The 25,947-nt window shown below is 40.8% G+C and overlaps 2 protein-coding genes across 7 annotated transcripts in view; one reads left to right on the top strand and one right to left on the bottom strand.

Annotated features, from left to right (window-relative positions):
- Nucleotides 1–868: 868 nt before the first annotated feature.
- Nucleotides 869–2,956, bottom strand: LOC147318043 (uncharacterized). Of its 2 annotated transcripts, XM_086315492.1 has the most exons (5): nucleotides 2,838–2,956; nucleotides 2,700–2,752; nucleotides 1,731–2,620; nucleotides 1,066–1,685; nucleotides 869–954 (listed from the first exon to the last, which is right to left on the bottom strand). In XM_086315492.1, the coding sequence occupies exons 1-4, from the start codon at nucleotides 2,852–2,854 to the stop codon at nucleotides 1,074–1,076; spliced, it is 1,572 nt and encodes a 523-aa protein (XP_086171618.1). In that variant the 5' UTR covers nucleotides 2,855–2,956; the 3' UTR covers nucleotides 869–954; nucleotides 1,066–1,073. The 2 variants fall into 2 exon arrangements, with proteins under 2 accessions (XP_086171618.1, XP_086171617.1); XM_086315491.1 differs by having other exon boundaries at nucleotides 1,066–2,620.
- Nucleotides 2,957–7,764: 4,808 nt separating this feature from the next.
- rusc2 (RUN and SH3 domain containing 2) overlaps nucleotides 7,765–25,947 on the top strand; it is a 42,815-nt gene continuing 24,632 nt past the window's right edge. For all 5 annotated transcript variants that reach the window (XM_086315488.1, XM_086315490.1, XM_086315489.1 and 2 more), the window contains exons 1-2: nucleotides 7,765–7,877; nucleotides 9,279–9,470. The gene's annotated coding sequence lies outside the window, so the exon portion shown is untranslated. The remainder of the gene's footprint in view (nucleotides 7,878–9,278; nucleotides 9,471–25,947) is intronic.

The following is a 25,947-nucleotide window of genomic DNA, read 5'->3' as shown; positions in this document are numbered from 1 at the left end:
GCTAAGGACTTGGAGGGATTGCCAAACAAAATGGAATTAGTCACAGGCCTGCAGTCTCCACATCTCAAAGCAATTTAACAAGATCCACCAAAACCACGATTTGGACAAACAGCATTTCATCAGTCAAGGGAATTATCAGAGACATGCACATTTTCAAAGCTTATAATGAACAATCTTATTTCTACCACCTATGTTCTATCCATACCTCCTGGAGGATACTTAACTGATAAAGAGATGAATTTGGTCGCTTTGCTGGTTGTTGAAAAGGAACATGGGAGTTAAGCATTGCGAGTGCACTGCATGCAGCAGTTTTCCATGAAGGCCTGTTTTCTCTCTTCTTGCAGTTATTCAGTGAATTTAGATGTGCACCTGAGACTCATTTGTCTCTGGTGCACATCAAAAATCTGACTTTATCTAGTAACCAGACTGAATACTGCTCTGAATCAGTTGGATTTTCTCTTTTAAGTTAAAAGCAATCTGGAAATAAAAAGGTGCAAAAAAGTATTCAAGATTTCATACGTTTTCAGTTACATGCTGAAAAAAAAATAATGTAAACTTTGGCTCTATATGCAGAACCAATGTTAAAGTCTCTATTTTGTTTAAGTTCTGTACAGTAGGGTTCTTTGCCTGGGTCCCCCCACCCTTTAAAAAAAAAGAAAAAAAAAGTTCCAGTTGAACTGGGTCACCAGCAAAATGAAGAGCAGGTCATTACGCATCACCTGTGCTTTCAGAGCAGATCTTCTTTGCCTGCCGTAGTGCTGCACATGAATGGCTTCAGTTTGAGCTAAAAATTTGAAACATGCACCACCTGCTCTCACAACTGTGAGATATTACTATAAAGTATAAATAAGCTAGCCCACACACAGACTCATCTAGAAAGATTTATTTACATTTCCCCTAAAGATCAGTTTAATTGTATCCATGCAGTTAATGATCCATCTTCTGATGTTGGCCCTGGAATGAGAAAGATAATTAGTGATGTTGAGCTTATGCAGGTTCTAAAGGGAAAGAGGAAAAAAAACAAAAAACGACAAAGTAAACACCAACTAGTTTTATGGAGTATACCTCTTCGGTTAAGCCCCTTGCAGAATCTGGTGGTTTGTGCCAGTTGTCCTGACCCAAGGCTGAAGATGAGGTCTGTGCTGGTAACGCATCATCCGAGGACGCATTTGATAGCTGCGTGCCTGTATTGGGATTTGAGTCTGATAGTAAGAATGGGCATGTGGATATGCTGGATAACTATGAGGCTGTGTCTTGGCCTGAGCATGATGACTGCGAGGCTTTAGGTGGCCCCGCGACTGAGAACTGCTAGCATGCAGCTGGTCTTGGGGCTGAGCCGGAGAACTATGAGGTTGTGGCAGTGAGTCAGCCTGATAGCCTTCAGGCTGAGAGCTGAGAGACTGCAGCTGGGTCTGGGCCTTGGGATGGCCCTGGCCCTGAAAGCTGCGAGGTCGCAGCTGGGTCTGGATTTGGGCCCGAGGATGGGCATGGCCCTGAAAGCTGCTGGGCTGCATTTGGGACTTCAGCTGGGCATGGGGATGGCCCTGATTGCTGCGAGGCTGTGGCTGGGTCGGCAGCTGGGTCTCAGGATGGACTTCATGGCTACGAAGCTGGGTCTGGGGACGGACCTGGGGATGGCCCTGGGGATGGCCGTGAAAGGTACGAACCTGTGGCTGCGTCTGTACCTGGAGATGGCCCTGAAAGCTGCGAGGCTGTGGCTGCGTCTGTACCTGGAGATGGCCCTGAAAGCTGCGAGGCTGTGGCTGCGCCCGGGGATAAGCCTGGCCTTGAAAGCTGCGTGGCTGCAGCTGGTTCTGGGCCTGGCTCTGAAAGCTATGGGGCTGTGGCTGGTGGGCATAGCCCTGAAAGCTGCGAGGCTGTGGCTGGGTCTGGCGCTGTGGCTGGGTCTTGGGATGGCCTTGATGGCTATGAGGCTGTGTCTGGATCTGGGAACTACCCTGAAAGCTGCGAGGCTGTGGCTGGGTCTGTACCTGGGGATGGCCCTGAAAGCTACGAGGCTGAAGCTGTGACTTCAGCTGAGCCTGGGGATAGCCACGATAGATGCGAGGCTGTGGCTGGTAGGAATAGCCATGAAAGCTGTGAGGCTGCAACTGGTTCTGGGGATGACCCTCAAGCTGGAATTGAGGACGGCCCTGAGGATGACCCTGAAAGTTGCGAGGCTGCAGCTGAGTCTGCGTCTGGGGTTGGCCCTGAAAGGTACGAGGCTGAGGCTGCATCTGGGTCTTGGGATGGCCCTCAATCCTGCGAGGCTGTGGTTGGATTTGGGCACGATTCTGAAAGCTCCGAGGCTGGGTGTGGGGACGGACCTGGGGGGGACCTTGGATCTCAGGATGGCCTTGACTGCGAATCTGCAGCTGGGGATAGGCCTCAGCCCAGTAACTATGAACCTGTGGCTGAGATTGATAGCTGCGAGCCTGCACCAGGGGCTGTGACAGGGGCTGGACTTGTGGTTGAGAACCATGAGCTTGCAGCAATGGCTGGGGGAGGTAGCTGCGAGACTGGGGTTGGACCTTGGGCTGAGAGCTAGGATGAAGCTGATGAAGCTGGTCACCCGAGACCTGCTTACTGGCATCAAGATTTCCAAAGCCAAGATAGGAAGCTGAAAAGAGATGAAATTTAATAGTGAATAACCATGTTTGTCATACTTAACTCAAATTCTAGCTTCACATGAGACTTACGTTTCATACTTGCTTGAAGCTCCCCAACAAGTAGTACCCATGGCAGCAACACACTAAAACAAAAACATATTTGAACAAACTATTGTGATCACATCAAATAAAATCATAAATCTCAGGAAAAGAATTATTTGAGATTACCAAAATATAAAGCTCATTGCTTCAAGCAGAAATAATATCAGGTATAAACTTGAGAAGCCCCAATCTAGCGTCTGTTAGCCCAGCACAAAACAACTACAACTCTGCTTCCCTCCTTCTGCAGCACAGTATCAGGTAGGGTCAAGGCACCCAATTTATCTTCACTTGACAGCCAATCAAAGTTCTCGGTTCCAAAGCAACTGACAGGAAACAGACAGATTGCTTGCACCTGATGCAGATTCACTATGATACACAGGTGTTCAGAAGAGAAGAGACTTCTTTCTGAACCAGTCAATTGCTTAGTGATGCCAGTGTGTGGTGCTGAAGACGGACAAACTTTAACTTTCCAGCAGCGGCAGAGTGTGCAAAGTTTGCAGTGAAAGTATGAGAGACCCGGCCTTCTAAAGAGAGCCCCACTTGACTCCACTCACTCTGTGCAAGTGGCATGTATGATGATTGTGTAAAAAATTTAAATCTAACAATCTGACACCAAGATAAAAAAGAAAGATGAAGAAAAAAGAGAAAAGAGGAGAAATGAAAGCAATCGAAGCAACAAATCAGTGAGTTAGGCACATAACAATTAAATCTAATGGTAAATAGTCTATCCTTAAATGTTGGGGACACTTGAATATTAGAGCTTCCTGTAGCACGACATTATTTCTTTTCTTTATTCTGACTTTGACTTAGCTAACAGAGCATCCTGTGTGATGTGACTGAGCATGCAATCTTTCTGTTGGTGTCAGATTATTTGTAACATAATGATGATGAACACAGTGATGAACCCACCGCATCCCTCTGTGGGTTTTTCCGAGATCCTAACAGAGTCTACAACAGCCACTGTATGTAAGTGGATAAAAAGCCAAACCATTGTTCTGATTATAGAGCTAAAGTTAGAAGTGCGAGTGATGTATTGACACGTATTGATATGTGAAACTTCTCCCGCCTTAAAATTCAGTTACAACAATACATGATTTTGTACATATTTGAACAGTTTATATTTTTGTTGATGTTAAAGAATAACATAAATGAAATAAAGACAAGTGGGAGCGTTTTTTAAGGGCTTGAATGGAACTGAAAGATAGCTGGATAACTAACTGACATAATCTTTATCCATAGAGCTCAAGGCTGTACAAATCAGGGCTGGATTGGATTCGGGCCTATTCACATTAACGTCATGTCAGCTTTAGTTCCTGTGGGTAACTTTGTCTTGGCCATTGCAATAACATCAGGAAACCAGTAGGTGGAGCTCAGCATATGCAATTCTCACTCAAACTGAACTGGAGTTTAAATCTCATTGGGAAGGAAAGTGGCCTGGTTCTTGTATAGTGATTTTCAACACTGGTACTCAGAGCACTTTATACAGCATGTCTCATTCACCCGTTCATATGAGTTTTTTTTAGTTCTACGTTTAAACGCTTTCTGTCTAACATTCACATTTAAATGCATCGAGCAACTCGAGGATCAGTATCTTACCCAAGGGTACTTTGGCATGCAGAGTGGATCAGCAAGGGATTTAACTACCACCCTTGCAGTTAGTAGATGACCTACTCTAGGCCCTGAACCTCAGCCATTCTGAAAGTAAACGATTGTCCTTCAAATTATGCTGTATAGTAGTATAGTATAGTATAATGTATAGTCTAAATGAAATAATCTTCTGCAAAATCCATAAGAGGTTTGTTTGTCTCCTCTTCTCCACACCTGGCCTGGCAGCCCCATTTGTGTGGGAGATTGCATCACCTACAGTCTTTTGTGAGGCTCATCATGTTGTTATGGCTTCTCACCTTTATCAGACATATTCTTATTTCAACCTAAGATGTTTGGTTGTTGACCCTCATCTTTGTGAACTGAGATAATGGTTGCAGGTTGGGCAAGCCGCATGAGAATGAAGAAACCATAAGCTTGCTTTTCAACAAGTACAATTAATCAGACAGTTTCAGGCAATCATTGCAACCTGCACAACTTTGCCATTTGTTTATAGTTTATATCTTTGTTCAGCTGTTGGGGGGAGGGGGGTCCCTTTTTTTGCACTTTTTAAACTAAACCTCTTCCATGCATGAGAAAAAAGAAGATTAGAATAAACAAAGTTATGAGAGTCCCGTTGGTTATGTTACACAACAAAATTGTCTTTTGTTTGAGAAAAAAACTCAAGTTTTTTATTTACAGGTCAATTATTTCATATTATTTGTTTGTAGCCAAACATGTAATATTTTAGTTTATGGTATAAATAATTTTAAACCTGCTGTAAGATATAATTTGCAGGCCCAGGCACTAATTTCATTTTAATTCAACTGATTTTTTTAGTTACTGTATTCACATATCAGTTGTTTTGTTCCATCAAGTTACAGGATGTAAAGATTCAAAGTAATCTGACTAAAATAACACAGTTACAAAAATAAAACAAACATAAAATCATTATTTTCCAGATTTTGAATGAGGGGGAGATCGAGGCTCAAGAGTTGGCAGTTCGTCTTATAATCGGAAGGTTGCTGGTTCGAGCCCCAGCTCCGACAGTCTCGGTCGTTGTGTCCATAATGACCAAGACTGTCAAGACACTTCGCCCGTTGCCTACTGGTGGTGGTCAGAGGGCAGGGTGGCTGTGGCTACAATGTAGCTTGCCATCACCGAGTAGCGGTTTTTGATACGGGCGACACGGGCGTTTTCCCGGGGTGGGGCAGAATGATATGACAGAAAATCATATCATATGCAATAACTTTGCAACACAACAAATCAGCTTGTCAAAACATAGCACAGAGAGCACACAATGACAGAGATGGTGAAAATAAAGGAAATCTCCTGTCAATTATGGAACTACGAGCAAAGCACGATCCTGCTGTAAGGAAAAAAATGACAAGTCAGAGAAATGTCACATACCTTGGACATGCTACACAAAATGAAATAATGGATTGCCTGGCTGAAATGGGCCTTTCCTCAATAATTAGTGAAGTTACACAAAGTGAGGCTTTTATTATAATGGTGGATGTAACCAAAGACCTCAGTAAGAAGGACCAGATGTCTTTTGTAATAACATATTATTATAAAGGGTCAGTGTGTGGGTGCTTCCTCAACTCTAAAGCTGCAGAGCATCTGGATGCTGCTATAAATACTGCAGAAGTATGGGCCTGACTACAGAAACCACCTTGTGGTTTAACACTAACCTTGTAAATGTTGGGGCCTCAGTAATGAGTGGAAAGAACACAGGTGTGCAGGCACGCGTTAAATTTTATGCCCCATTAGCTTTTTATGTTTGCTTTAATGCACATTGTTTAAGTTTAGTATTAGTTCACAGTGTGAAATGCATTCCTGAAGCAGACTGTTTTTTTTTTTTCTTTTTTCCAATAGCTTTATGTTTTTGTTTCTGGTACCAAAAGTGGCCAGAGGTACAAAGGGAAAATATTTAAGGTCCACCTAGAGAGTTACAAAGGCTGATAGAAACACAGTGGGTATGAAGGTACAATGCTTACACAACAGTGAGGGACAGACTACCTGCCATTGTACGTCTGCTGAAAGAGTTATCTGAGGAAGGGAATGGTGACAGAACTGTAGAGACAAGAGGTCTGTTAGCCTAAATACATCTAAATGTTGTCTTCTTATAACTTTGTTTTGTGTTTGGTGAGGTCAAACATCTGTCTGATATTTTGCCATCCCCACAGCTCAGTTTAGTCACAGCTGTTATTGACGCTCTTGTTGAAACACTGGTGGTAACACTGGTGATGCATCTCCAGGCCGTCACGTCACACCAAGCTCTGGCTTAGAGCCTACTATATTTCCACTCCAGTAGTTCAAAGACAGATCAGCACAGACAAGGAATCATTTCAAACTGGTACATTCCTCCAATCACTGACATGCTTCGGTTTGAGAGAAGAGAAGATTATCATCAGGAAACTGTTATTATGAAAGGTATACAAGCTTTAAATCTAAATTTTTTCCATTTTCTGCACAGTACACACACAGCAACATCAACAACCGGAAATACAGATTCCCCAACTAACATGAATTCTTGAAAAAAAAAAGAGCGACTGTAAAACATAAACACAAGTTTATTAGAGCTTATCATGAGCCGTATAAGGAGCTGTTTCGTGAACTATTCAAACCGTGCAAAATAGCACTTCCATTACCGTGACCTGCGTCATGTGAGCACAGCTTTTCAGTGCTCACATCTTCTTTAAGGAACACGATGAGTGACAACCGACTCAGCAGTTTGGGGGCATTAAGCACTGAGGCAAGAAGGGCTAGAGCCATGAACCTTGATGATTTTGTGGATGCTTTTAGATATGAAAATGATGGAGCAAAACTGTTTTGAATAAATGTGATGCCAAAAGATGGTTTTGTTTTGCACCAGTAAACACGTAGCATTGAAACCCGTGAAGGTCTCTGTGTGGGGTTTGAAATTTCAAAGTCGTATTTCCAGTGAAATAACTACTGATCAAAGTGATGGTAGAATTTGTTTTCTATATTATTCACAGGTATTTGATCCTGACAGATCACTGTTGCATCTCAGGGCCAACACATAGACAGACAACAGTTCACAGTCTTACATGATCCAACACGTGTCTGTCTTTCCTGATCAAGTTTACTCTTAAAGTGAACTCCATTCTTGGAGAGGGAATCTTAAGCTGCTTGTGCTCAGCTCTGCTGAGAATCATTAAAGCGGTGGTTGGGACTTCTAGTCAATCAAATAATCGATTAAAAACAGATTATTATGGATTTCAAAATCTTATTTGGTTTTCATTAGGAGTGCAACGATACTCGTGTAGATATTGAACCGTTAGATACAGTGCTTTGGGTTCGGTACGCATATGTATCGAACAATACAACATTTTTTGTTTATTTTATCAACTTGTCTTCTGATGATGCTGTCTGTGTTGAGAGCTCAGTGGATCTGCGTTCGACTACTCCGCCTAGGCTGCACTGTCGAGCGCAGATCCACTGAGCAAGCTAGCAAGACAGAAGCTAAGCTCGCTGCAAGATGGCAAATTGAACCTCCCCCACCCTCATTCAGATCTGGCGTTTGGAACTATTTTCATATGAAGCATGACCCTGAAGGTAAGCGCGTCATGGACAAAAGTAAAACAGTATGTCGGATGTGCCATGCAATGCTCAATTTGTGGGAACTAGTGCGTTAGCGCAGTTAGCTTGTTAACGTGTTCACGCAGTCCAGTCCCACACACGGGTGATCCGCGGTAGGTCGTTAATGGAGATTTGCCACGTTTTGGCGTTAATGTCATTTTAACGAGATTAACGCTGACAGCACTAGTGGGAACACAACGAATATGACTGCACATTTACTCCGACATCATCCTAGTGCAAAGACAAGTGGAAGCAGACAAAAACAACAAGCAGCATGCTACAAACTTTACCGAGTCATTTAGACAGCCGTTAGCACAGGATTCTCCTTATGGGGACCTGATATGTTTAATATGCTGCTGAGAGTATAGCCCAGAAGAAGCTATAGTATAGCTTTTATTTTGGAAAGAGACATTTCTCTGTAATAAACTCTCTTTTCCAAAGATGAGTGATTTCTCCATCAGATAGATTTAGTATTTTGTTGTTTCAGCAACATTAAATTTAAAAACTGTACAAAATATATATTTATAATTTTAATAAATGACAAATTAAAAAAGCATGAACAATTTTTTTGTATCGAAAGAATATCGAACTGTGACACCAAAGTATTGAACCGAACTGTGAATTTTGTGTATCGTTGCACCCCTAGTTTTCATATATAACTTTTTTCAGTGAAATAAACTTTAATAGCAGGAAATTAACTATGCATATAATTCTTTTCTTTCACTCCTTTCCCTCGTATTTTTCAGGTAACCTATATTTCACAAAATCATAATACAACTGTAAAAATTCTGTTTCTGCTGTGCCACCCCAATATTTTTAGTTGCCCCCATATGGTTAAGCCTATAAAAAAAATTGTGGGGGCCCCCTGCAACAGATCCGTTGGGTAAAGCGTAATTTATTGTCCACTGTCAATAATTTATTATTCTCTTTTTACTTTTTTATTAAACACTGTGTGTGCACCAGTTCATTTTAATCCCACTTTATAATCTGTTATACTGTGCTATTTATATTACTGTTCCATTTTTCTTTCATTTATAGTTTTTGTAAATTATATCATTTTATTAGTCATTTTAAAAATGTATACATTGTTTATTTTTGCATTTTAATTTAACTCTTTTGTTTTTGTAATATTGCCAAAATGGTTACAGTGTATCTTACTGAATTATATACCACTGGAGAAGTTTGTTGTATGTTGTGTTTAACTTGGATTTTAGCCGTTGTCATAAAGGACTTTCCCAACTTTGGGGCAAATAAAGTATACATTGTGTTTTCTTCGTACAATATTCATGCGATTGTGAACTGTGCATTCATTAAGTCAGTATAGCTTCGCTGGTTGAGGTCACGGGGCTATTAATGAGCGGCAGCTGTCCCACCCAGGGTTAGATAATCCAGTCTGGGACCAGGCTGTGACTTCAGGCTGACGTGCCGCTCCAGCCCAGCCCATCCTGCGATGCAGCGCCGCTGACGCTGTCCGCTCCGCAGTCTGTCGGTGAGAAAACAAGCCTCGCTCCTCCACAGCTGCACATGCGTTTCACCGAGAACAACACCACCGCCGACCCCGGAGACGAGGTTAGTGCATTAAATTGTGATTTTTGTTGTTTTCTTTTGTGAGCGATTTGGTTAGAGGTGCGGAGGGAAAAGGGCTCCGCTCAGCAGCATCGCGTCGGAGGCAGAAAAATGATGCCTAGCTCGATCAGATCGGGAGGGACGGAGGCTCGGCTTTCAGACGATGGTCACCCTCAAACCGCTGTGTCGTGTTAGAAGACGCCTTGTTTTTACGATTAAATGACAGTTTCAGTGGATGGATGTGCCCGTTTGCCTTCTGACGTGATAAACAAAGATTTATTTTAATCGCAGCAGCACAAAGGCAGCGTGGTAACGGTCTAACACATCATCCATGTTCGATCATCTATCCGCGGCTTCAGGGGGGCCTTGGGCTCCGGAGTGAAGGGCGCGATGTTCGGTAATAAACTGCGACTGCTCGGGATCATCTGCACTGGTGACACCAGCGGCCTGCACCGTGCCATCACCATATTGATCCCTTATTAGTAGAAACAACAGGGATACGCGAGCAGCGTCAGCTTAGTAAGATTGTAAAGGGATGACTTCCGCCAAAGATTTACAAAATAAAAGCTTGGCTGAATCGAAGAACTATAAACGTGTGCAGCAAACACTATTAAAAGGCAGGATGTGTGTATAGGATGGATCAAGAGACAAAAATACAATAAATAAAAATATAAAGAAAACAGGATCAGTTCAACTGATAGAAATATGAAGTTTGTATTTTTGAAAAGGAAATGTACCGTACCATGTAAGTAAAAAAAAAAAAAAAATCAGTGTTTTTGTTTTGTATTGTTCAGATCCATTATTAAAAGGTTCAAGACAGTAAATTCTTGAAGCTAAATAGGTGAAAACCTTGCAAATGCTCAGAACTGCAGTAAACATAAATTACACGGAACTAAAACTTGATTTTTATCTACGTTTGATCTGATATGTGATGGATGGATCCATTTTTGCCATAGACCCTACTGAGGTTGGTTACTGATACTCAGAACAAGGCTACATATCCTTAGTATTGATCTGCCCATCCCTACTATGCATCAGAGGTAATGTAGAACACAAGGAAATGGGAGATCTAAAATGTTATCGATGCACTGATCTGAGATTTGGATCAGATGTCCGCTGGACGCTGACTCAAAAAGACAAGCCAATCTGGTTGTCAGAGCATCGATGGGAAAAAAGAGGCAAAAAATGAAGTAAACTGTAAATATGTTTTTCAAAACACTCAAGTAACCATAGTGGATTCAGTTTTATAGAGTTGCTCTACTGTAGCATGCTCTCTGAGGATTTTATTTTTTAAGGCTTCTTCCTATTGCTGCTTTTGTTTGTGGATTGTTGTTGATCTGTTGAGTTACATTACATTATGCGACATGGTGGGGATGCAGATAACTCGTTTGAAAGGCATTGTTGTGTCACGGTCACATTAATGTATAAGTTTTACCAACTAAAATATTACATAATGAAAGAAAATGCCATAAAGTGACGACACTGATCATTCTCTCAGGGATCACTGTGTGATGTCTTGGTGACATCTTTTCTATTTTGTGGTGTTTTGTTTAACAGGTCAGTTGTTATTTGATTCAGTGATTAACTGAATACTTGTTTTGGACTCCAGATGTTTTGTCTGCATTGTTTATGCAATAATAAGTCATGCAAGATGTTAATACACCAGGTGGTCTGCTTGTCCTGGTGCTCTTTTAGATAACCTGATAATCTCAGGAGGGAAGCAGCGGAAGGGAGAAAGCTCAGCGTGTCTTATGTAATTTATTTTTTCTGCCTTGCTTTCTAATCTCCAGAACCTGAATCCATTTGTTTACAGCTAGCTGTCAGCTTTATGCAGCCCTACTGACCTCTGCAGTTCTCTGTCTCACTTATACTCTCTATTTTCTTTGTTTTTATCAGTATTGTATTTAAAAGAAACTTTTGTTTATTTTGTAGCCTGTACTGTTGTGGGATTACTACGCTCTTCCTGTGGGGCACAGATGATTTTCCTTTTAGGATTATAGCTGTAGTAGTAACAGTTAGACTTAGAAGGCTGTGGTAGAGCTTGTTGCAGGAGCTGTGCTCACATTTTTATTAGTAGTACTAATAATAAAATTAGATACTCGTAAGAAATTTTAAAATACATTTTTTTCCTGCTGGTTGCGTACATTGATTCAGGTTAGGTACTCCATTAGAGATTATAGAAGTAGATACACAAATATGCAGAACCTGAAATAAAATGTAACAATTTTCTCATGATGAAAGCACTGAAGAGTATTACGACTGCCACTGTTTTTAAAACATTGCCCGAACTGCCCTTACATCCTGCTGCAGCGAAATTTACTGAACTCACTGATTAAAGACAGAAAGAGATCAAGGAAGAGCCGTGAAGATCAGCAGGCTTAGGCTGATGCTTATAGCGTCAGAGTATTAACCTAAGTCAACCCAAGGGCCCAAACCGTGTCATTACACTCATACTGGGGTGCAGCTATAGAATCAACATAAGTTTTACAATAGCAGTGTGTTTATCTGCTGTTCTTTAAATTGCACAATATGTTAAAATGTTCCAACTGGCCATTTCCAGCCCATCAACAGGTGATTGTGTAAGCTCTGATTGCTGATAAATATGTTGTGGTGGATATGCTTTTTATTCTAAAGTCACGTGTTTCCAGAACTCTGAATTTTGGGATTCAAATTGGTTGTTTTGTCTTATGTAAAGTTGTTGTTGACTGTCAGAGCAGCTCACACTGTTCACAGTGAAAGCCACTTAAAGCAGCAGCGTGTTAGCAAAGCATGAATCTGTGCCGACTCTGTCTGCGTCACCAGTCAGTGTGAAGGAGGACCTGTGACCGCTGAGCTAATCGTCATGGCATTACAGGACTAAAGCCTCAGCGTACTGGTCATTTCTCGAAACTGGCGGATTCACTGAGTCAGGGCGATGTGCCTCCTCTCGCTGTTCAGCTGCCTGTCCTCATCTTCAAGTGTGTGTGTGTGTGTGTGTCTTGTTATGTAACTGAAGGCCTGCTGAGGCCGGATGTGAATAGTTTCTGTGTGTGTGTGTGTGTGCACATGTGTGGCTTTCCTATGTGTTAGTGTGTGCTGTGATTTGAGCTATGCTAAGTATGTAAAAAAAACATGCACAGACGTGACGCCCGTTTCCCAGCGTGTAATCGAGTTTTCCTGAATAGAGGATTTCAGCACTCTGTTATCTGCAGCTGCACTCAGCCACACAAATGCTTGTTTTGGAGACTCTCCAGTTTGTAAAGAACAAAGTTAGTTTTCAAAAACATAATTTGGAAACCTTTTCAAGCCATGCCAGCATCTCCCAGTCATCTCTTACTGAGCTTCTTTAGCTCATGTTTGTGTAACTCCGTGCTCAGAGTAGACTGTGCTGTTCTTGCTTATTAAGATCTGCAACCATAACATATAATAATTGGCCTCTCTAAATTTTGTCTGTTTGCAGCTTGAAATGTATATCTAGAGTTGTGAGGTATATTTATCGTAAAAATTGTTGCTTAAAATCAGAATCCATTGTTTTAGAGTGAATCTGTGACAGTAAGCTTGTAACCGAGGTATTTATCCCCCAACAACTCAGCATTTAAAGTCAAGGAAACGTGTTAAGAACTTGATTCTTCACAGCTGATCAGCCGAGGCCGCGTGTAGCCTCTGCAGGCCTGTGGTGGTTTGGCCTGGAAATGAACCTCCTTGTGATTTTGATGCAACATCTCTGTTAGGGCTTTTGCAAGTGTTCTGCTGATCAGGGTCTTTTTGTTTAAAGCCTTTGGCTTCCCAGGAAAAGGGCAATACTCAAATTAACAAAGTGCATTGACTAAAGTACTATAATTTAGTAATATCTGAGGCAGATTTATGACTCCACACAGTTGCATATTGATAGTGAACTGGGCTTTTGGAGCCAGAAGTGACCATAACTTGACCAGAGGGTGGACGGCTAAGCTGTCAGCCAATGCTAACAAGCTATGTTAGCAAGTTGCAAACATCAAGTTTACTAATTTTCAGATCAATCTATTAGGAATGAGTTATAAAAAACAATCCTGTGTTCAGTAAATACGAAGGGGGAAATTAACTCTAGAGAACTAAGCTGTTTTTAGTACCAGGCTGTAAACGTACTTTTTAAAGCTGTAAAATCAGACATTTTAACACAGGAGTCTGGTGGGATGATTTTCAGAGCCAGCCTCAAGTGGCCGTTCGAAGAACTGCAGTTTTTGGCGTTTATGCTTCAGCTTGGTTATTTTGGCACTTGGGAGCAATGTACAACTCTACAAACCTTTATTTTTTTCACATTGCTTTAATTTCAGTTAATTAAACTATTAGCTCCAACTTGGCTCAGATTAGTGGGTATTGTTTAAAGTACAGGAAAAAGTTGAACAGGTCTGTGTGTCGCTGATAGTCTTCAGGGGAAAAAGGAATCATGCAAGATTGGAATCAGCAGCATCATTAAAAAAATCTCTGATCTAATTATGCAACTAATAATAAAATACGCACGTCTTACTTTGAAGCACATTTTACTGATAGTGTTTTTACGCTGATAAGTCCTTTTTAGTCTTCATAAACCACTGACTGTGTGAAATGACTTATTTAAGTAAAACTATGAAACAGAATCACACAGCCGGCCGTGGAAGGAAAGCAAAGCAGAACCAGCACAAAGTGTAAGGACACGGCCACAGTCGGTGTCAGAAAGGAAAATGGCTGTGCACGTCGGATATGCATCTTTCCCTTTTGAAATTTTTGAGTCGAACACATCAACACAAGCACATGCGATCGTGCACCCACACAGCTTTTGCCCTCCAGCTTATTATGGCAGTTTTGTTCCTTTCATGTCTCTCGGCCTGCAATGCTTCGCTGATTTAAAGGCACCCAGACGGCTGTTTGGGAGAGTTGTGAATTTGTGTGCGTGTGTTTATTGCTGAAGCAGATGAATGTTGCCCGCCCTGCATGCTGATTTGTCTGACTGTGAAAGAGCTGCTGGGACACCATCAGAGTACTATGGACATTTTCACTGTGCTGCTGAGAAGAATGGGAGGGTGACATGTAAGCAAAATCATTCAGTGTGAAGGCGGCAAGACTGTCTTAGCTTATGTGACAAAAATCTCAGCATTTTCCTTTTAACTACATTTGATTTTTTTTAAAGCGCTTGAGAGAAGCAATGCGTTAATCTAACTTTTTCCCACTCTTATATAATATCAATAAGTTGGCTTTGGATATCTGCTGATGTGGATTACTTATGTTTAAGGATTGATTTTAAACTTTACTTTCCTAACTTTGTAAAATCAAATTGAGTAAATCTAAACTGTTACGTCACAACTGTTAAACTCAAAATATTGCAAGAAAGAAAGGAAAAGTTGTTGGTGTTTCAGGGACGACCTCTGACCTCTGCGCTATGTTAGCATTGAGGAAGCTCCTGCTTCTCCTGCTGCAACAACATTTGTCTTAGTTAATAAAGAACAACAGTTGTGTGGCAGGTTGCAGAACACAGGGGGGGAATGGAAAGGGAACCTTTTTTGCCGGCTGTTCTAAATGAGTCCAAAAGCAATTGGCAAGGTGATCACAAACCAGGAGATGCACAACAAGGACTACAGGAACTATTGAGCAGGGAAGCACGCAGCTCTGAGAGACGACACTACAATGAGTAAGGGGAGACTGGGACAATATATACACGAGGCCGTGGGAAATACAGCGGGAACTAATCAGGGATAACGAGACAAGGGAAGATAAACTCAATACAAGACACAGGTGACCAAAACTACCAAAATAAAACTGGAAGTAACCAATAAAAATGACTGAACACAGAGATGGAGACTCAACAGGAGACACAGGGAAGCTGGGGGTAAACGCAAACTCCAGGAATGAAAAATCAAAGAAGTACAACAGAAAGAAGACTGCAAGAGGAGGTGAGGGTAAAACCTGAGAATAGAAACACCAAGCAAACCAAGAAACATATAGAAAATGTAAATAAACAAAACTCAAAGCCACCTTGACAAATAAAGCTGACTGGCTTGTTATCAGAATACCTTATTCAGCTTTTTGAGTCAGGACCAGACAGATATGCGATCCAGATGGAGGCTCAGAGCGAAGTGAAGTAAAACCACAGTTAAAGTTTTAAAAACATTCATTAAAGTTAATTCTTCTGGTTCTACTTACAAGTTTATCTTATACATTTTTCTTACTGGCAGTGAATCGATTGTTGGCCACGCAAAATAAAAGCACTGCTGGATTGTAATAGGTGATCTCAGTGAAACCATATACAGTCAGTGTCAGTTGGATACGGAAGGGAAGAGAGAGATTGAAGGGAAGGGAGATTATGAGAGAGGCAGAAGTAAAGGAAAGATGCGTTACACTGCAGTGCAATATGGAGGCGAAGCAGAAAGGGTAGCCGAGCAGGGATTTGGTGCAAGTAAGTGGGGAGGGGGATAAATGAGAGAAAGCAATAACGTGTCAGAAGAAGATGGGGAACAGAGTGAGAGGTGTTTGGATGTGGACCGGAGGAGAGGAGCAAGAAGGACAAAGTCAGCACAGTGTGAGGAGGAGGTCGAGAGGAACGGAGGTGAGATGGCCGGAAGCAGAACTGCAGCGCTGCATTTTCAAACATGCTTTGCAAGTCATACTGATGAAACCTGGTGTCATGTTCACAGCTGGTTACATCTGTGTTTGACACGTCACGGTGTCACGTGTTGTTCATGCAGACTCATGCTCACGCTGTCAGGCTTTGTGGGAACTTAAATACCTGTAATGACAAGTCTTTGAAGTAATCTGTGGCTCAACCTGTTCAATATAACAACCAGCAAAAATCCCACCTGCACTTAATCATTTTCTGAGGGTGTGTTTGTGAGAAAAGCAGTTACTTAAAATAAAAGAGTTTCCTGTGTCATGTGACACACGGTGAAGATCTTTGTCTGCTATCTTATCTGCAAAAAAGGATAAAATATCCTCATCTGGACACGTTTGAATTCAGTATGGTGATGGTTTTTGTCAGGTTAGATAAAACTGAATAGGTTGGTCATTAAAACAAGAAGATATTTGTCACGTGGCACAATAATCATTATATTTAATGATCCTCGAGTGGTTAGGCAGCGGGGAGGGAAACCTCTTTAACTCTGTGAGAAAACCGGTGTTTCTGTTTCATGTATTGAAATTTAATGTGTTGTTTTATGGGCAATAAATTGCATTTTTAATTGAAAGTTAGGAGCGATTAGCAGCCAGAAGTGCACTGATGTGCTGTAATTCTTAGTGTAGGTATCACTTTTCTTCATCTGTTCAGAGATGTGCATATCTCGGTTATCATGAGCAGTTACTGTCACCTCTATCAGCTCAATTTCAATTCAGTTCAGTTTTATTTATATAGCAGCAAATCATAACAACCATTTCCTCAAGGCGCTTTGTATTGTAAATTAAAGGCGCTACAATGATAAAGGCATTTGAATGTGACTGGAGTAGCAGAGGGATGACTGCATTTTATTTGATTTACAGATTGATGGATTCCTCTATTACAGCAGCAGAAGTAATAAACAATACTATGCTCAATACAGCAGAATAGTGCCATAAAATAGAGTAAATATCTCAAAAGGAACCACATAAAAAAAAATTAAAAGAGCAAAAAGCTCAATAAAATGCAGTGATGCTTAGTAGAAATAGAATAGAGCTGAAGCAATAATAAATTTGGCTATAAAGGCCGTCATGCTGGGGATTCTGTGATAAAGCAGTAAAGAGGAGTCCTGTGGGACAGCAACACCTTCATATGTTTGTGGCAGTGGCGCTAAACATACAGGATCAATAGGACGACCGATTTTTGCTGTGTCAACAGGTAGCATCCCCCCCACCCCCCACCCCTCAGTTGCATGTAGTGCAGTGAACTCTGCTAAATAGATCAATAGATGGTGAATCAAATCAAAAACATGTGGAATATGAATTGAAACAATGCAATTATTCAGAAATCTCAAACTTTTTTTTTTTACAGTAGAAAGTAGACACGGTGAGACGTATCGTGGCAGCGACACGACTCAGAAAAATGTGCAGCATCCCGTCTTTATCAAAGGTTTACAAATGACAGCATTCTGTTTTTATGCTCTATTTTCAGTGTCCTGTTTTTTTTGAACTGGGGTTGTATGTATGATTAGCTCTCTTGAGTTATTATGGATGAGACTGAAACATCATCCACAGTCTGTGTATCCTCATAACTTTTATGGTCTCTTGAATACTTTGTGGTCCCCTTATTGGAGAATTGGCATCACAAGCAAAACATTGTTTCTTAAACAATGGAATTAAATCAAAGGTTGTGCATGTTAACATCAGTGCAAGCTTAAACTGACAACACAGGTGTAAAACTGAGCCCGTGCAGTCCCCCCCGGCCTTTATTCCAGCACCAGTCGAGCCGCAGATAAGATGGATGTGATTATTTGTTAGAACAGTAGAGCCCCTTGTTATCCTTCTCTCATACATGTATAATGCTCTAGTTTTGAGTTAGTATGGTAGGATTTCATGACTGTTTGAGTTTTGGTACACATCCTTCTTTGTGTTTTTGTTCCCGGCAGCTGGTTGGACTTGGTGGAATGTTTCCACGCTGAATATGTGACTCAGTGTACTGTGACTGGGTCACTTCCTGCTTGTTTTCTATTTTTCTCCTTTTAGTTATCTGTGTGGATGTTTTACATATTCTTTCTTCCTGAGTAGCAGATAAACCTTTTGTTACTCGTCGAGTTCAGCGCAGCGGTAAAACGGCCTCAAAGTTCCAAGAACCCATCAAGGTTGTTTAGTTGCAGCATTCCTCGCTTTTAGCTCTTCCCGTCTTTTTGTCTGGCTCTATTTTGCTTTGTGACGGCGAATGTGTGCAACAGACAAAAGATCCATTCAGTCGCTCTGCAGAGAGAAACACTGATTGATAACTCGGCACCAAGACAGCTACAGACTGTTGCAGGAGATGAGAGCGAAGCAGGGACTGTCTGAAAAAGAGAAACATTTGTTTTCTGTGACAGTGTTTGTTTTTGTTTGTTTGTTTGTTTGTTTTCCACAACGAGCCAACAAATCATAGATGCAGGATGTGTAACATGTAATGCAATCGTGCTGTTGGTTGTTGGTAAGTTTAGTTATTTTTCTTGGCTGTATGTGGATCTCTGATGGCGTTTGGTGGGATGGTCCAAAGAAACTGATCGTATACATTCATCTATGAATTTTCTAATGTTTAATAGAAATTCCGTTTACGAAGGAAAAAACAAATTAGTCCTTATTTTGGAGCAAATTCAACTTTTCAACATGTTTTTTTTTTTTCTTTTTGTTTGTTTGTTTGTTTTTTCTTTATCGGACCTGACTGGTGATTCTACACATGTAGTTCTTAGTAACTGCAGTAAAACTACAGCTATGGTTGCTTTCCCATTCATTTAAATTGGCTGCAGAGGCAGTACAGGTATAGGTGGTGTACAGCAGCTCCTTTCAGTTCATTCTTTGTACCGTTTTGTATGAGCAGGGTGCTTTATTTTCAATTGTTCTGCATCCTCCAGCCATTTAATTATACTTCTAAGACATTAAATTATTCATTTAATACGTTTTTTCTTTCTTAAAAAATATATGTATATTTTGTATTGTGTGTGTGTGTGTGTGTGTGTGTGTGTGTGTGTGTGTGTGTGTGTGTGTGTATATACTAAAGATGTGAATTTGAGTTTGTTTTTACGTTTTTAAGCAGTTTTGATACAGGCCAGTTTAAATTCGACGTTTTATTATTTTTTCTGAATCTGTTGTCTGTCTTGACTTCTTCACTGAAACAAGTTGTCACCTGCTTGTGTTTTATTGCAATAAATATGTGTCTGGCTGTGCGTGGACTTCATCCATCATCATAATTGCTGTTGCGTCTGGCTGTGCTGTCTCTGCCCGTCGAGGGTGTGCCGTCACTCGGATGCACCCCTCCTGGGCTTAGACTCATTCCTGGAAGTACAGCCCCAATGATTTAAGAGGGAGGATGTCCTTTGTTACAGCTTTGCTTTCCTTTTCCTCTCGTGTTTCATAAATAGGTCAGTTTCCCACCCTAGTTAGCATCTAAGCTATGCTGTTAATGCTTTCAGAGGAACCCATTAACGACGTAGTTGTGGAGAAAGATAATAATGGAATTGATTTTTTTTTTTAACAAGAACCTTTTACTAATCCGTAGTTATCAGAGTGTCAGAGACCAAAAATCGTCTTTTTTTTGTTCTCCATCGTTATCACATTATTAACTGTTTCATGGCGAAAAAACCTCTAAAAATACGGAAGTACAGCTCCTTCCTCACACGATCCTGAGTGTTTGTCACGGTACTGGGTCACGGACTCAGTGCTTTGTGTTTATTGGTGATTCTAGCTATAATTATGGTTTTCTGCTAATGTTACGTCTTTAGTCCTTGGGTTGTGGTTTCTGTTTTGTATCATCTCTGCGGTTCAGGTTCCTGTGTTTCCACGTCTTAGTGTCTAGTCTGCGTCTTAGTTTCCTGTTTTACTTTGGTAGTCCTTGTCCCATGGTTATGGTTTCAGTTCTGCCTCCCCGTGTCTCGTCATTATCCCAGCAGTGTTTCCCTCCTGTCTCCCATTCCCTGATTACACCAGTATGTATTTAAGCCCTGTGTTTTTCCCTGCCCGTTGTCGTGTCCTCTGCGTTAGTTGTGTATTCATCAGTCCATGGGTGTAACTTTGTGCTGAACATTGGGGGGGATCAAGATCTCTGTCTAAATAAATAAATCTGGGTAAATTCCCAGATGATTAAACATGCAGCTATTTAGCTCGTAATACCTGAAATGAGTAAAGAAAATCAACAGCCTACTTATGCAAGATAATTCATCGTTTTATTGGGGGGGTTATAATGGCTGTGTCTGATTATTGTGGGGGTCATAACTCCCCTAACCCCCCTGGAAATTACGCCCCTGCCTCAGTCGTCATGTTTTGTCAGGTTATGTCACGCCACGTCATGAACTCCTAGTTTAGATCATCCTTCCTAGTTTGAATGTTGTTTTTTTGTTTCTAGTGCTCGTCTTGTGTTTCTTTTTCATTTGCTGCCGGTGAATAAAAACTGTCGCCTTGAGTTAAATATTCCGTCTTGAGTCCTGCGCGTGGGTCCAACCACTGCCTGCCACACAGCTCACGGTGACAGTGTTACTGTCAAAGCGGGCAGTTGTTTCTTTAAGCCACCATTCAATTTATTTGACTTGTCTTTAATTCCTATTTTATTACAGTAAATATCAGGGATGCTGTTGAGTTTTATCCAGTCTGAACACTGAAACATGATCATGAAGTTACAGGAAGTCTTTGGTGCCCTCAGCAGATTTGGCATTTAGTTATGTTTACTCTGCTGCAGGACTTTGGTTAGGTCTCAGTACTAAAAGGCAACTATGTTCGTCAGCAAATTTACCTGTTGGAACGTTTAGCTAAATGATGCTAAAACACTGCACAGTATAGGAAAATAGCACTGTGGGTATAAAATGCTGTGAATCTGAAGGTGCTGTGTTTATTTTGTCTTGTGTATTTTCAGGCTCATGACAGATTTGGAGACTAGTTGAGTGAATAAAAACACTAACAATCCGATGCTGCTGATTTCAGAATGATATTCTGGTCTCCTCATCAGGTTTAACGGGGTTTAGACTGTTTAAGCATCAACAGTAGGACGTCCTGAGAGAGCTCGACCTTTCTGGATGAATTCAGGTTCTTATGTAAGCAGGTATTGTGTTGGAAGTAAAGAGAGACGAAGAAAAGAAATACTTTCTCATGCTGCCCCTCGTGGAGCAGGGCTCTGATTGGGTGGCATTGTAGCTAGGGTTTCTGATGTTGCATGGGAAATGGATTTCGATTGGCCAAACACAGCCTCTTTGTTCTTCTTAACCCGTTATCTGATCAGATGTGCTGCAATCTGGTAATAACACAGAATTCAGTCATGCTGCTGCTGCTGGCTTGTGTGAGGCTGGTTGTGCATGTTTTCTTAAGAAAAGTGTGCAGAAGCTTTCTCTGCACTGTATTGTGCTCTTTGTTGCAAAGGCTGCATAAAGGCTGATCAGTTTTAGATTAACTTTTTCACTTGTAGGACCGTTATTTATATTTGTCGGGGTGGAACTGTTGCAGTTATGTAACTGCATGGGTATGGGTGCCCCATAGAAATGCCAAAAAGATAAATGTGGTGGTTAATGCAGCATAATGGGCATTCACTGGACGTATTCACTGTTCACTCTGTCATTTCTGCGTGTGCCTGAATAGCTGAATAGCTTGGCAGCCTGCATACATTTGTCAATCTCTTAAGAGGCAGTTTTGAGACAAGCGTCACACAGCGCCGTTTCATTGCTGCTGATTGATGTAGCATAAATATCACGCTGTAGATTTAAAAAGGCTTAACTTGTGGGTCTGTGCCTAGATGTCTTCACAACCTAGCTGTTGATACTTCAATTTTTAAATGATTTTCATAAAGACACATGCATTAAATTAATGTAAGAAATTTTATATCATTTGCTTTTAACTGATTCTGTCAGTTTAAAACAAATTTCCACAGTAAATTGGATTTGCAAAAAATTAATTGCTGTATGAATGAAAGGTGAAACGTGGCTTGTAGTGAAAAATGCTTTGACATAATGTTTTTCCTCATAGCTGTTTTGTCAGTATCAGTCATCCCTGCAAACACTTTAATCCTCAGATTGTCTTTATTAATCATCAAAAGGAAACATATTTGTCACAGTTTTTCAGAAATTGATATCTGTAAAATCACTAAAGGATCGAGGAAAGCAGTGAGACTGTGGACTGTCATCTTGCACAGTCAAAGCAGATGATGTCACACTCGGTTACCTGGCTCATGAGGTGACGGTTATAAACAACAACCAGGATGTTGTGTGAAAAGTCCCCGGTGAACACAGCAGAGAGGCCAAGTGTGTTTGTGTTGCAAAGCAATAGATAATTGTTATTATTTGATTTTATTTTTGGTTTAACAGGCAGAGGCCCCTTTGACCAGTTAAATATAAACGCTCTTTAAGCTCACGTAAAAGTAGCTATTCAGTGTTTTAAGATAATGAGCAGCTTTTATTTTCCTTAGCATGAACTCTGATGTGAAAACTACAGTAAGCTACAATCAAAATCTCACTGGTGAAAGTCCAACAAGTGTCTTTAATCAAATTATGTTTATCACAAATTAAACGTGAAGAATAATGTGATTTCACCACCACCCAAACAGAATCTGTCTGCATGCAGTTCATATATTTCACCACAATCTTTGCTGGTTTCTTGTAAGTTGCAGACGATCAATAACAGCTGCAGCAGGCAGGGGTGAGTCTAAAGAGGGACACGGCGGTTTTTACTAATTATTTTGCACCTTTTAGATTATTAAACAGAAAATGTAATAGAAGTACAATTATTGCTTCAGCTACTCAGCAGTATGTAAAATGAGTTTAGTTTTGTTCAGAGACTAGATTAACCCACAAAGTTGGCGACAGTGGGAAGGAAGAACTCCCTTTTTAACAGGAAGAAATCTGGGAAAAACCAGGCTTAGAAGACTGATATATTTCATCACCGCTGCTTTCAGCAGTGAAATCCTGTTGTTATATGATGAACGCCCGCCTCCAAAGCAGACAACCCCAACTAAACCTGAGACCCTCCATCTTTTTGTTTTTAGAACTGAACAGGCTTCTTGTTTGAGAGATGAAATGTCTTCACACACGTGCTGAAGTCCAGGCACCGTCTTTTTCACACTCTTAGGAGTAGAAAAGAGATTCCTCACATGAATAGATCAATACTCACATGGGCTGCTCTCCTAAAGTTCATCATCTTCACAAGAATTCACAGCAACAGGTGATATGAACGAGACAGCTGTCTAATCTGAAGACACATTACAGTCTCGCCTACCTAACCCTGCAGATTATCTCATAAAACCAACTGGCTTTCCCTAACCTCGCCTGGAGTCTTTAACTGCGCATAGAGTCATTAATGTGACTCTGCTAACAGGAACCAGTGACAGCCTCAGATACATTGAAGGCTTCTTGGACCTGATACGTATATTATATGCAGAGATATGTGGAGTCTCGGAAGAAAGGAGCAGATTCTATGATGTTGTATACTTCACTTACCTTTCTGTTCCACATGAGCGTTTGTATTCAACACTTAAAGAGAATACGCTGCAAGAAGATTAGACTTATTCTTTGGTGGTTTGTTGCGTCAGGTGTCTTTGTGTCGTCTCTGTTATGTAACAACAGGACATCATGTTGCTAAGCGTAGTAGTAATGAGATGTCAGGCTTCTGATTCTTACCACACAAACAAAACAAAATGCACTTTTCTGTTTGAAACGCACATAAAAGTGCATGATGAGTGTGTTTCATACGATACGCCGATTGAAAATCGTTCTTATATTAGTCCGTCAAGAAAAGGAAAATTACATGAAACTGTTTATGATAAAATGAAAAGCTGTGACGATTTTTAGTGCTGTAATGGTTTAGTTTAGGCTTTGGTTCAGAGCGGCAGCTAAGAAACGTCTTATTCTCTGTTTCAGTCGCTACAATTAATTTATGGCAAGTAGTCACAAAACAGGTATTTTTAATTAATGATGCCCTAAACAAACAACCGATGGTTTATATTTTCTGTCAGTCAGCTTCTTCTGATGGTCTGCGATTATAACTCGATTCAGTATCCTCGCTGTGATTTTTAAATGCAGTGAGGTGAACGTGGGCTCAGATCTTGGTCCATGTTGTTTGTTTACTTTGCTGTTTAATCCAGGAGGAATTTAAAGGCTAACCCATCCTTCGCTATCACATGAAAGACAACTTTCCACCCAGGCAGGTGCAGGTTCACATTCACTGTGGGGGGTTTTCACACCGTGACGAACAATAGTTTCCTTCCTGCTATAATTTATCAGTTCAAGATACTTTTTTTTTTTTTGTGCCTGTCCCGTTTGGCTCTTTTGCATCAGAATTGTTGTCTAAAGGCAAAGAAAGATGCCCAACGGATTTACTTTACCAAACTGACCATCCCAGCCTTGCCGTAATGGTCCATTTGATTCACCTTTTATTGTTTATTTTATTTTCACTTACTGAATACGGGACAGACTTGACTGGGGGAAAGAAGGGGAGAAAGAAAGAGGGAAAGAGAAACAGCTGAGAAGAGGGACGGGGGAGAAGGGCAAAAGACAAAAACCAACAGAACGGGCAGAGGGAAAAAAAAAAAGTTCAAGATACTAAAAAAGAAAAGTCAGAAAATGTCATGATTTATACCTGCAGCACAGGTTAGTGGGAACCCATCACTTCTTTGTTCACAGCTTTGAGATAAATAGGTTGAGCTCCACTTGAGGTGAAATCCGAGTCCATCCCGACAGCAAATACCTCTGTTTAAAAGGTCAGATATCAAGAGAAGCATCACAGTTATTGCAGTGCCACCAAGTAAACCTGTCGCACAGTGCGAACACGTAGCTGTAGAGCTGCTGTGTGTCTTTGCCTCCATCGTGATTGTGACGCTCTCACCAGCATTTATATCTTCATCTTCTTATCCATGCAACTGTTAGCAGTGCAGCTTAAATGCTAAATGCTAAAATGTGGCTTTTGCTTTTATCTTCAGATCTGATTTCCCACTTTTTTAGTCACAGGCGCACTTAATCTGAGATTGCGTACAGTACATATCAGTCTGGACTACACAAAGGATAGAAAGGTGGTTTATGAAACATTTCTACATAACTTGAGTAGAAAAATCCTATAAACAAATGATGGAGAAGCTTCCCAGCGTCTGAAATGATAAAGAGCATTAAAGCCTGTGTGAAATGTTGTTACTGCAAATAGAGCTGCATTTTACTTCCTCTGGGGAGGAAGTGGGAATCTGATGGAAAAATGACTTTCAGTGTATTTATTCACCTCAGTGCGGTGAGAATAGCATGAGGAAATACATCATTTTTGTGTAAATTTTCTGTAACGACACCTAATTTGGGAGTTACATGTATTGACATATAAAGACACCTTTATCTATAAAGTTTCATCAGCACGAACGCTGCTGGGCTGTAATTGAAAAATGACAGACTTGATGGAGTGCAAGGTAGTGCATACTTACCTGCAAACAAAAGCAAAGTAATATTTTTTTCCTTATTTGAAGATAAATTGCATGCTAGGTAAATGTGTGTTTGCACCAACAAATATAATCTGACAGCAAGAAGATGTGAGGGCCTCGTGGAGATTTGATCGTTTGAGGGGCAAGAGAAGGATGAAGGCTCAATCCTGTGTCTGTTATTTAGGGTGTGATGTGAATAAGGATGAGATCATAGTCCTGTTTAAGAGTCAGCTGTTTGGTGTGTTACTGGCTCTCACTGTTTCCACTGCATGTGTTTCTCTACAGCTACTGAAGCTGTTTTAATAGGATTACTTTACATTACTACAGTTTATTAAATGTTTTGGGAGACTCGCTGATCATTGGTGGAAACAACTGTGCATTGTGTTTTGTAGTTCCAGAACTCTAATTTCTCTTTTTACTACATTTTAACAACAAGTATGGTTGCAGTGGAGGATGCTGTCGAGTTTTTGGAGTAACAAA

The sequence above is a fragment of the Aulonocara sp. 'chitande type north' Nkhata Bay genome, linkage group LG12 (genome assembly GCF_057382095.1).
Source record: "Aulonocara sp. 'chitande type north' Nkhata Bay isolate Kocher_YH1m ecotype deep benthic linkage group LG12, A_spYH_male_GT1.1, whole genome shotgun sequence".
Classification (NCBI taxonomy): Eukaryota; Metazoa; Chordata; class Actinopteri; order Cichliformes; family Cichlidae; genus Aulonocara; species Aulonocara sp. 'chitande type north' Nkhata Bay.
The sequence above is the reverse complement of the archived record's forward strand: the minus strand, read 5'-3'. Positions and strand labels throughout refer to the sequence as shown.

Bases quoted from the DNA above. Each gene is read 5' to 3' on its own strand.
- LOC147318043 (XM_086315491.1), bottom strand. The intron at 2,621-2,699 runs GTAAGTCTCATG...ATCTCTTTTCAG, and splicing joins GCTTCAAGCAAGTATGAAAC to CTTCCTATCTTGGCTTTGGA.